We start from the raw sequence: 12,861 nt of genomic DNA, 5'->3' as shown, positions 1-12,861 counted from the left end.
GAGAATGCTACATAAATATCGATTGCATCCGTACCATATTTCTATGCATCAGGAATTGCATGCCAACGACTTTGAACGTCTTGTACAGTTCTGCCACTGGGCACAAGAGAAATTACGGGGCAATGACAGATTTTTTGCACGCGTCCTATTTAGCGACGAAGCGTCAACCAACAGCGGTAATGTAAACCGCCATAATATGCACTATTGGGCAACGGAAAATACACGATGGCTGCGACAAGTGGAGCATCAGCGACCTTGGCGGTTTAATGTATGGTCAGGCATTATGGGAGGAAGGATAATTGGCCCCTATTTTATCGATGGCAATCTAAATGGTGCAATGTATGCTGATTTCCTACGTAATGTTCTACTGATGTTACTACAAGATGTTTCACTGCATGAGCGAATGGCGATCAACTTCCAACATGATGGATGTCCGGCACATAGCTCGCGTGCGGTTGAAGCGGTACTGAATAGCATATTTCATGACAGGTGGATTGTTCGTCGAAGCACCATACCATGGCCCGCACGTTCACCAGATTTGACGTCCCCGGACTTCTTTCTGTGGGGAAAGTTGAAGGATATTTGCTATCGGGATCCACCGACAACGCCTGACAACATGCGTCAGCGCATTGTCAATGCATGTGCGAACATTACGGAAGGCGAACTACTCGCTATTGAGAGGAATGTTGTTACACGTATTGCCAAATGCATTAAGGTTGACGGACATCATTCTGAGCATTTATTGCATTAATGTGGTATTTGCAGGTAATCACGCTGCAACAGCATGCGTTCTCAGAAATGATAAATTCACAAAGGTACATGTATCACATTGAAACAACCGAAATAAAATGTTCAAACGTACCTACGTTCTGTATTTTAATTTAAAAAACCTACCTGTTGCGAACTGTTCGTCTAAAATTGTGACCCATATGTTTGTGACTATTACAGTGGCACCTGCCACAAAGCGAAGAAAGTGGTCCAACTAAAACAGTCATATTTCTTTACGTACTACACGAATATGTAATAAAAAATGGGGGTTCCTAATTAGAAAAACGCAGTTGATATCCGTTTGACCTATGGGGGCGCCATCTAGCGGGCCAAACATAGTGCTATCTGGTTTCCCCCTTCAAGCTACACAAGTTTCATTCTTTGTATTTTTTTCGTTTGACGCTTATTTCGTGAGATATTTGGCCCGGTCACGTTCAATGGACCACACTGTATATTTCCTTTCTCAGTCGTTCAGTTCGCCACAATTTTGCGCTGTTGTTATAACATTAAAGAAATTTTGTTGAAAGGGATGAGTAACTTATCTATTTGGTCTATTTAAATACGGCTACAGTGTACAGTGACATAAAACATATCTGACATTCTCAATAACATTACTCTAGTATGGCCTGGAGTTATAGATCCTGTGGATCAGAAAGCTAAGTCGACATCCCCGAACAACCTCAATGTGATCAGACAATGTTTTTACTTTTCATTACGGCGTGGTTTCGGTACAGAATATTCAAACTTAAATGACATTTTCTTTCTTTGGTTGACATTGTTTATAAATATACAAACAGCATCTAATTTATTACTGTTAATCGTTAAATTAGCGACGATCGCGAACATGGATGTCATAAACTGTAGTGTTGTATTATGTGTTTTGTACCCATGTAAGCAGTCTTACAGAAACATTGGCAGTTAAATATTTCTGAATATTTCACTATCAATAAGCTGAACAGTCGTTTTATTTGATAAGCGAAGCGAAAAATCTCTGAATTATTATAATTAAAAAAGCTCTTCTGCAGTCAGTGAATATTTTCTTGTTCTTAGCATCAGCGTATAAGCGCAAAAAAATCTCATTTTTCGCTTGCGCAAGTCGGAAAGCAATCTGAAAACGGCCGCTTATTACAAATAGCCGCATACGCCTATTATGCTGTGGCATGAGCTACTGTCACATGCAAAACAAATTTAAATATTCGCCATTAGCTTACAAAGCGACGTACACTAGTAATTAACCGAAAGCTGAAGACTTTTTTTTACATTTAGCAAACCGCTTCGGAGAACTGATTTATTTCGAAAACCTTTGTCAGAGGCTATTACATCGCTCTGCAAGGTAATTAGACGAAAATCCATTTTTACTCAGACCGAAGACAAAACATCTACGAAAGCGGCTCGGACTTAACGGATTATGGAAGGTAGAAATAGGAATCAAAAGTGTTGATTTTTATGTGAGTAACTAATCCGAGCTAATGGAAAGTGTTAACAACTCGTAACTAACATGAGGGGAGAAGTCTCCTCTGAGACGACTTACCATTGTAACGTCATCAATTTTTGAGATACTTCTCACAAATATGTTGACACGTACTGTTGCTGGGCCATCTGAGACGTGGGAAAGAAATCACACGGTTAATACGAATCGCCATGGCCGTCGGACACGGCACAAGTAATGACAACCAGGTGAAGCTACTGAAGGGTGGAGAAGCAGCTGCAGCAGACACATGCTGCGGGGCCCCGGGACGACAGACAACAGGGGTGTGGGGTGCGGCACTCCACGTGCAGTGGCGGCCGCACAGGCGCTGCCGCGCCGCGCTCCCTCGCCGCGAGGCCTCTAGCTCAGACCACAGCGCAGCGGCTCGTTTCGGGGCTACAGCCTGTACACGTCGCGGGTTGCAAGGAATGTCTTACTGATAAAGATATGGATAGTCGCTTTCATTTCCAAGTAACATTCTAGTAAACGGAAAACCTATGTCCTATAACGCTTGTGTTAGCTGTTATGGTTTATTCCCTGCCGTGTAGAGTAACCGTATGATAGTAAGTTTGTGTCTGCAAACAAACAACTGCCCCGTGAAATTACGTTTCGATACTTCAGAGAGAAAGAAGGGCAAAAGTTCTGACGTCTTGTGAAAAGCGAGGTCTTTGGTGACGGATCACTAGTTGAGGCAGATGAGAATAGGGTTGCAACTTCCTGGCAGATTAAACCTGTGTGTTGGACCGGGACTCGAATCCGGAACTTTTGCCTTTCGCCAGCAAATTACTCTAACCGACTCGATGGAGAGACGTCTACAGACGTTAAAGTAACCTCTGGCGTGCCACAGGGGAGTGTTATGGGACCATTGCTTTTCACAATATATATAAATGACCTATTAGATAGTGTCGGAAGTTCCGTGCGGCTTTTCGCGGATGATGCTGTAGTATACAGAGAAGTTGCAGCATTAGAAAATTGTAGCGAAATGCAAGATGATCTGCAGCGGATAGGCACTTGGTGCAGGGAGTAGCAACTGACACTTGACGTAGACAAATGTAATGTATTGCGAATACATAGAAAGAAGTATCCTTTATTGTATGATTATATGATAGCGGAACAAACACTGGTAGCGGCTACTTCTGTTAAAATATCTGGGAGTATGCGTGCGGAACGATTTGAAGTGGAATGATCATATAAAATTCATTTTTGGTAAGGCGGGTACCAGTTTGAGATTCATTGGGAGAGTCCTTAGAAAATGTAGCCCATCAACAAAGGAGGTGGCTTACAAAACACTCGTTCGACCTATACTTGAGTACTGCTCATCAGTGTGTGATCCGTACTAGGTCGGACTGACACAGGAGATAGAGAAGATCCAAAGAAGAGCGGCGCGTTTCGTCACAGGGTTATTTGGTAAGCGTGATAGCGTTACGGAGATGTTTAGCAACTCAAATGGCAGACTCTGCAAGAGAGGCTCTCTGCATCGCGGTGTAGCTTGCTGTCCAGGTTTCGAGAGGGTGCGTTTCTGGATGAGGTATCGAATATATTGCTTCCCCCTACTTATACCTCCCGAGGAGATCACGAATGTAAAAGTAGAGAGATTCGAGTTCGCACCTAGGTTTTCCGGCAATCGTTCTTCCTGCGAACCATATGCGACTGGAATAGGAAAGGGAGGTAATAACAGTGGCACGTAAAGTGCCCTCCGCCACACACCGTTGGGTGGCTTGCGGAGTATAAATGTAGATGTAGATATAGATCTATCCAGGCACGATTCTCGACCCACTCTCACAGCTTTACTTCCGCCGGTAGCCCCCCGTTCCCCACTTTCCAAATTTCACAGTTCTACGTACCGCGCGGGACTAGCACTCCTGGAAGAACAGGGTAGTCACTGACATCTTTAAAAGAAAGCTTAGCGGTATTCGTTTCAAGTGACTTACAGAAACCTCAGAAAATCCGTATCAGGGTGGCCAGCAGTAATTTGGTCGCCAATTACGATCTTGGTGCGTTAACTTCTGCATCACGACAGATTTGACGTTACAGAGTACGTATGAACATCACACAAGAGACATCCCTAGGTATTGTTCGTAATAAGGTATCCAGAATCTGGACGCACTCCTGTGTAAGAAGTGGAAAACACGTGTGAATTCAGGTACTGGAAAACCATAGTAATCGCTAACACCATAAAGTGGTCGGCACAGGAGAAGTGAGAGATTTGTAGGAGTACATATGACCAAGAGGTTCCATCAGCTCCATACACGAGAGGAAAGATTAAATTTGGCGAGATTGCAGTTGGTATGCCCAGTGCATGTATTTAATTCCATAGGTCACATCGGTGCTGTAACTGCAGTATGGTTCTCTGCGGAAGAACAACAGATTAACACTATATTTCAGCTACAGTGTTGTGATGTCAGATCCCAATCCTGAATCAAATAGACTGTTCAACCATTTATAAGAAGTAAGCTGACGATGAGTCAGTGGAAAGCTCGGCACTTTATTATCACGGAGAAGACACGCAGTCTTAAATAGACGAGGTGTCCCAGAGGTCTTTCCCTGATTACAAACATTCATAAGGTAGAAAGTATGACACACGTCTTTCATATTGAAGTGCAGGTAACATTTTCAAGTTTCTGTGTACAAACAATTAATGCATTTCGATGTGTCCTAGTTTCGCTGCCCGAAGGATATCCTGGGGATATTTGAATCCAATCCGTGGCCGGCCGGGGTGGCAGAGCGGTTCTAGGGGCTACAGTCTGGAACCGCGCGACCGCTACGGTTGCAGGTTCGAATCCTGTCTCGGGCATGGATGTGTGTGAAGTCCTTAGGTTAGCTAGGTGTAAGTCGTTCTAAGTTCTAGGGAACTGATGACCTCGGAAGTTAAGTCCCATAGTGCTCAGAGCCATTTGAATCATTTGAATCCCATCCGTGCGATGGTCGACATTTCGTGCGGAACGGATGTCATGACGTCAGTAATTCTGCGCCGTAATGTTGCGATGTCGTCCATTGGTGCTTCCTAAATCTGGTCCTCGACATAATCCCAAACAAAGAAACCAGGTGGTATTATGTCCAGTGTTCGCGGAGGCAAATTGATGGAACCACCACATCCGATCTATCTTCCCAGAAATGATTGTAGACATAATAGTAAATATGCATGTACACAAAAACTTGAATATGTCACACGCAATTCAAAATATTGTCTATGTGTGATATTCTATGCCTTATGAATATTTGTAATCAGGGTAAGACTTCTCTGACACCGGTATGCTATGACAACTGTCACTCGCATTCCCGAGGACTTCCCAAGCACAACGATCACAATCTATCAAACATCGACTGTTCAGTATATTAATAAGAATAGTATGGTAGCTGAAAGGAAGTATGAAAAGTTCGTGTTACTCCAGTTTTCATGTGCAAGGAGCTGAAACTAACTGGAAAGGATTAAGACACGGATTTCTCTTTGTTTACTGTGATCTAAAGGTCTTAAAGACTAAAACACCCGTCTTGAGCTAACTGAAGTTAAGCATTTTCTTAAACGACAGACTCGTAAACAAATGAAACTTTCACAACATCCCACTGAGGCCACCCTGGTGCAGATGATCTTCAGTCTCCCAAACTGCTGCAGGTAAGTAGTGCTATTTCTCAGGAAGGTAATATAAACCTCCGTGTTCTCCATTAACACGCGAATTGTTTGGTGGGACACTGATAAGTAACGAAATATCGAGACAAGGGGAGTTTTCGAATGCATTGTAAGAAATAGTGTTTCTCCTTTTTGTGTATCCTACATCGGAAATATTCTCAACAAGTCGTACGGGACTGAAAGACTAAAACAGCTTGAAACAACACTTCTTGGACAACAGTCCATATAATCCGAATTGGACATGTTGGCCATTCAAATGCGAAAGACGGTATTGCTCCAGTTAAAGAAATTAATATCTTGGTGTCAAAATGGCAAAGCCATCTTCGACGAAATGAGTACAGCAAGTATGAAATTATTTTTACTGTTATTAGTTGAACCTTGAAGATACAATAGAAATAAAAATAAGACGACAAATATACTGATGAATGATGAAGATGTAGGCGACCATTACTCACTGATCGTGGCTTATAGACAATGTTAACCAGATGATTTGGATTTGTTTGTAAACGTATGAGTGTAATAAGAGTACAAGGGATTACTCTGTACTGGAAGCACCGGTTCAGTGCGGTCGCTATGGTTGCCAGCTGATGAGATAGGCCATTTTTTCTTCAGTTCAGTAGTTTTACGCGTAGTCAGCAAAACCTGGAACTCGAGAGCAGCTGCACGCGCTGTACGTTTGTGGTTGGTGACGCAAGACTAGAGGGAGCGGAGCGGGCGCGGCGGCGCCTGTGCGCCTGTATACAGTAAGTAGTAGAAGTAGTAGTAGTAGTACCAGTACCTGCCGCTATCACACTATCGCTAACGCTAACGCGTGTGGGTGTGGGTGTGGGTGTGGGTGCTACAGCTAGCGCTCTGCCGGCTGCCGGGCTGGGCTGGGCGTGTCATCACATGGCTGCGTGGCTTGGCTTGCATCAAAGAAAACACAAAGTCTGCTCTGCTGCGTCTTACTGCTCGCCACTAAACAAAACCATAAAAAAACTAAGAGAAATGCAAAGGAAATAATCCAGTACTAGTTACGCTCGAGCGGTGGCAGACTCTCCAAAGAAACTGGTAGCATACATTACCCACGCTCTCTGAGGCTTCTGTCAGGGGGCTGGGCTGACATCCTTGGCATCAGACTCTCAATCGGGGGGGAAATTCGTAATGTGATCTGGTTTTGTGTTCAAAACAAAATGCTGAAGAATGCTAGCCTTTGTTTGTTCTTAAAATCTTTTGTATAATCTTTTGGCCACCAGCAAAAACACAATATTATGCCTCTTCTTTCGGCTTCAGCCACACTTACCATCTTGATGTCACTAATTGTTGCAATGCTTCGCACAAAGAGGTTAACTCGTACGATTGCTGGGCCATCTAGAGGTGGTAGACGGTAAAAAACAAAATTGGTAAAACTCATATTTTTCTTATGTTCGTCGAAGGAGTTTTGTTTGTTTAAAGCGTGGCAGGGGAGTGGGCGTGGAGTACTGGGATCTTATGCGAGAGGAAGCAGCGGGGGAGTGTTCACAATAAGTGCTGCATGTCAGCAAATAAACTTAAAAGTCAACGTAAAAAGTACCATTGACAACATACACAAACAGAGCGCTCCAGGCTTCACACCGGCGCTAAATCAAAGGAACGGAAATGTACACAACAAAAACTTCAGCTGTATAAATACATCAGAGGCATGGACAGCGACTGGTTGACAGGAAAGCCACAAGAAACTGAGTGTGTACCGACGTGTAGAAGGCGTCTACTTTGTTCTGAACTGTAAGTACTGAAAGTTGTGTTATGACAAACAAAAGCGATATATATAAGAATGCTTATCACATTAGATCTTGCCTTACTTTACATTTCGATTCATTAGCCAATACATTCGACTTAGTCAAGAAACTATAAGTGGTAAGTTACGAAAGCATCACTTACATCAATAATCTTTTTTAAATAAATTGTAGTATCTTTATATTTTGCATTCTGCATAAAATAACATTTTTTATAACTGGATTAACAAAATACAGCAATTGGCTCCGTCTCGATGCCTGAAATTGGAAACAAAGCGACCAAGAATGCCAGCCACTGTGCCTGCTCTCTTCTGTGAAGCCGGCAACCGTTCTAACATGCACAGTGCTCGGTGAGTGTTCGGTCTAAAGGGGAGAGTCAGTCCTTGCAATGTGCCTGTCTCTGTGCCTTCAAACAACTCTCACACGTATCGTCACGCAGTCATTACCTGATATTACTCGTATCATGTTGCTACCGTTTATTGTGCCGAAATTTAGTTCTTTCATCATCAAAATCTCTAGGTAACATAATATGATTAATACAATGACATATAAAATGAATAACTCCACGCACAGCAACGTTCTTTAAGAAAAGCGATCCTACTAAGTCGTACATCATCTGTGTGGTCCAAGCAGTAAAAATACATAATATAAAAGCAACAAAAAAAATCATAAAATTTCTTGATATTTACCTTATTAAATTTCGTAGAATATAAAATTATTACTGAATGACGTAGACTAGTGTGACCTATGTAGAATCTTTGAGACAGTTCAGTGACAGAAATGATCAGTTTCAAGATGCGTAAACTACGTGACATCTCTGTTTGCAAGAGCCTCGGTTTTGTTAACTCCCGTTTAAAATTCACATATGTTTTGCTTTGTAGATGATACTCTGCATTGATATTTGTACGTTAGACCACTTTAGTTCCAGGCCAGACAGTTCATCTTCATCTGATTCATTAATGTCATGATGAAAATTACAAACACTATCCAAGGTCCGTAGTTTTATTCGAGTACGCCGCCTTGTATAAGTGAACAAGAAATTTCAAATATCCGCGTACTTCTTGCTAACAAGAGGACCGTACGAACTTTCCCTCGCCGATTTGATCCATATTGACAGGATTTGTAGGGCATGACTGCTACTTCAACATACGCAACTCTCAAGCCTTTTTGAAAAAGTCGAGCCGGCCGAAGTGGCCGTGCGGTTAAAGGCGCTGCAGTCTGGAACCGCAAGACCGCTACGGTCGCAGGTTCGATTCCTGCCTCGGGCATGGATGTTTGTGATGTCCTTAGGTTAGTTAGGTTTAACTAGTTCTAAGTTCTAGGGGACTAATGACCTCAGCAGTTGAGTCCCATAGTGCTCAGAGCCATTTGAACCATTTTTTGAAAAAGTCGAGTTTGAACATTTTACAGGTAGTTATATATTTTACATTGTCGCTAGTACTTAAGAAGTCTGCAGCTGAGCGTGTTAAGCGGTTAGCTCCAGGAGCGCGTGATCCCTGCCCACACTTATTTCTTTTTTTTTTTTTTTTTTTTTTTGCGCGTAATTACTATGACTGTACAGGCTGTTTAGTAGTGAATGATTCATTATTATTTCCGCAATCTTTAGCCTGAAAAGAGGAAAACAAATTTCGTAATGAGACTGGGAAAAAATGTTTACACAAGAAATTTCAATCAAATCAGTACGGCCATTCAAATATATTTTATTTTATCTACATTTGTAGCAAGTAGAATGTGTAACTTTGGAACACTGTGAGAATCAGGATGATACTGATCATAGAAACATGGGAAACAATAATTATTGCAACATACAGCATGTGTAATGAACACTGAATCTTTGCATGTGCATGATTTTTTCAATGTGTCTACGGCAAAACAAATTTGGTTTACGCTTGAAAGTGATGCTGTGTCATCATACAATTTCGAGGTGTACCACGCATATTTGTTATTAGAATTACATGTGAATGAAATAATAAAAGAGTACCGGAAGCGAGATTCGACCCACAGACATCGAGAGTATGGAAATAAACTCTCACTCGCTTGGCTGCGGAATGCTTGAATACTGGTGACCGTACGAAGCTTGTAAGCATACATAAAATGTTCAAAGCCGATATTCTCGAAAAAGATTGAGAGTTCCATCGTATGTTGACGTTCTAGACGTTCCCTACACTGCCTGTCAATAGGATTCAGATGGGCGGAATGATGCTCGTACGGTGTCCTTGTAAGTTTATATGGCTGCTGATCAATATCGTAGCGTGAGTTTCAATACCGTAACTAGATGTAAACTTACTGTAAATTAGGAATACCTAACCAAATTTCTCGTAATTTTCTGTTTTACTGTGTCCCAACAGGAAACACAGTGAAATAGTTTCAAAGGCGATGAAGTAAAGTGTGACTGAATTAACAGTACCATAGACTACTGAAGACACAGTTATCACGCAAGGACTGGCAAAACAATCTGCGTTTTGAGAAACTGCTGGTGTGCTTGACTCAGCAGAGTCAACTACGCCGTTAATTGTTGGGAGGATGGCGACGGCTGAGAGCTGCAGGCGTGTGCTGACGACATGCAGTCTTGTCCCGTAAAGCTTTGCCTCTTCCCGTCGTGACTTGAGACGAGCGGGCGCCTCCTCTACGCTGGCACACGCACGTACACACTCCCAGACGCGCTCACAAGCACAAACACAGTACAGTACGCACATACGCACGGCGCTTCAGAACGCTGCAGGACAACAACCGCTCTTCGGTTGTAGCTCTGCCACACGAAACGTCTGCATATCTTTTAATACGCAGAGCAGTCACAGCCATCGGCATTGATTTGAACACTATAGTGGGCCTCACAACTAATTCAACCAGCCAGTTTAGAAGGTCCTAGAGGTACTCGTAGAATCAAAACCATCACACGAACCGTGAATATTTTAGAGGTGTGTGATCCTCCCGAACGTGAACGTCACACGCATTGCCACAGGATCTTTGGTGCAAAACACAAGGCAGTATATTCCATTGTACGCTCTATTTCATCCCATTTACCATTTTAAATGTGCCTAAAAAATGGTACGAGGGCAGTTTGGTAATTCACGTAAATTTCTATGAAAGTGTGGCAAATTTTCTAAAGTGGTATGAGTGTAATGCTTCAAAATCTTATACTGAAGATCGAAATAACTATCCTTTGTTTTCTCCCACCTGATAAACGTATAGTGTACAAAGTGGAAAAATGGATTTCATGCCGTCTGAGAATTTTAATTTAAACCCTGTAAGTGCAACACACATGAAACCAGTTTATGTCAGTATCACATGAACTGCAAAGGACATTAAAAGTGCATATTTATGTTCAATCAGATTGTGCATGCTTGCAGAGAATTTAGAAGGGAGTGTGTGGTTCGGATACACATTTGAGAAGCCTCTTTGAAATTTCATGGTATGCCGATAAAAAATCGCGTCGGTGTGGTATATACGTAATGATTCAGGTATTTTAACTGAATGATGTTTATTGTACACGCTGCAGGAGAAACTGTAAAAGAAATTTCCCGTGGGTAATGGTAGGTACCAAGAATAAAAACCAAGAAATTTTCAGTGAAGCACTTGGAAATTGTTTAGCATATTCTCCAGCACTTTTGCGAATATTCGTGATTGTGTTTAATCTGCTATCAAAATTACAGATGAAGACTGGTGAGATCAGATCGAAAAATGCGAACTCGATCCTTCGACAAAAAATTTGTGGCTGTAGTTTGTTTTGGATTTTATGTGTATAGTCTTAAAATATATCCTCAACAAAGGCAAAAAGCCATAAAACAGAACTCATTATATCAAAAGTGCAGCCTCTGAGCTTCGAAACGTCTCCCTACTAACACTAACTTTCTCCATTAATCCCAGTAATATTTTTCCATTTATCAAACTAGAAAACATTCCGTAATGAGAAGATACTTTTATCTGACGGTGTACTGATCGCTTCCAATAACGGATTAGCTTACTGAACGACGAAACCTAGTTTTCTGGTAGGATAAAACATTGAAAACTCGATCTGCTGAGAGTATAGCTATCGATGAACACTATTATTAGATAAAATTGTCTATTAACTGATTCATTAATTTCAATATCAAGTACCAAGCTTATCAAACTACTCTCGTACATTTTAGAACAGAAACAGTCTTTTGTTGGGAAATTAATTAGTGTCAGTTAATGACATTAAATAATTTCGGAACCAAGACTGTTTTTATTATGATACAAAACGAAACTGGTTGCTGTAGCACTCTTCCACAATGGAATGGAATAATTTTCACACTCATACAATTACGCAGCAAGAAAATCCAACATTCCTCACATTTATCTGTTCCCGGGAGCTCACTGTGATCGACAGTCGTTTATTCACGTTTTGGGATCGCCAGTTAAGCTATAAGAATCATCTGTGAGTCTGTTTGAAGGTTTGTGTGACCACAAGCGTTCCGCAGTTGATAGTAAATGTACCCTGCGGTGCAGACGTCTGGTCTGAGACTCTTTGATGCGGTCTGTTTCCATATGATCACAAGAGTGTACCAGAAGCGGTAACAAGGTTTCCTGGAAAGTAAAGCGAGCTGATCAATTTCACAGTGAACTGTCTTCATGGTTGTGTTTTTCCTAGTCACTAGCGCGCCATCCGTCAGTTCCTGTCTGAAAAATGCGTCAACGAAAGACATTAAGTTCTACACACAAATAGGTATGTATTGGTAATGTGACTGCAACGACTAACTGCAGTGTAATTACCTTTACATCAGTTTTGTTTGCCCTAAACGAAATTACCAGAGCTTCACCGATAAATTACAAATTATAAGCGAAGAATGATTTACTGATTTGGAGAATGAAAAGTTTCTGATTTTTTTTCCATAATCTTGTGATAAGTTTCCGCAATGGTACTTGATGTTAAATGTTAAAATATTTTCTCAGACAGTATCTGCCAAGAAATAATCAGTTTATAAGTTGCGACCAAATACTACAATGGTCATTCTGAGAAAAAAAATTAAGATTCGTCAATCATAAAAAAGTTTCTTTATACCGAACACTGAAAGAAGAAAAATAAGCAGTCGAGGATCCCATTCAGTGTATGGGAGCTCTTTACCGGTGGGACTGTAACACAGCTGGGACGTCATTTCCATTCCATTTCAACGGCAGTTAGTCAGTAATACGCTATTTCCAGTCTGCCTCTTTTAGATGTATTGATATCCGCTCCATTTCCTTCATTTATCATCGCATCGGTGTAATTCGTCTATTCCGCT

At 41.6% G+C, this 12,861-nt stretch overlaps 1 protein-coding gene across 7 annotated transcripts in view; it reads right to left on the bottom strand.

The window, feature by feature from the left end:
* LOC124612901 (glutamate-gated chloride channel) overlaps positions 1 to 12,861 on the bottom strand; it is a 707,093-nt gene that overhangs the window by 140,836 nt on the left and 553,396 nt on the right. The window contains exon 7 of one of the 7 annotated variants that reach the window (XM_047141399.1): positions 7,147 to 7,214. The exons of 5 other annotated variants lie outside the window; for them this stretch is intronic. In XM_047141399.1, the coding sequence (XP_046997355.1) occupies positions 7,147 to 7,214 (68 nt within the window). Of the gene's footprint in view, positions 1 to 2,299; positions 2,368 to 7,146; positions 7,215 to 12,861 lie in introns of all 7 variants that reach the window. One more of the 7 variants, XM_047141390.1, reaches the window with a different exon arrangement.

This window comes from Schistocerca americana, chromosome 1, assembly GCF_021461395.2.
Source record: "Schistocerca americana isolate TAMUIC-IGC-003095 chromosome 1, iqSchAmer2.1, whole genome shotgun sequence".
Taxonomy (NCBI): Eukaryota; Metazoa; Arthropoda; class Insecta; order Orthoptera; family Acrididae; genus Schistocerca; species Schistocerca americana.
This window is presented reverse-complemented; position numbering and strand designations above follow the sequence as displayed.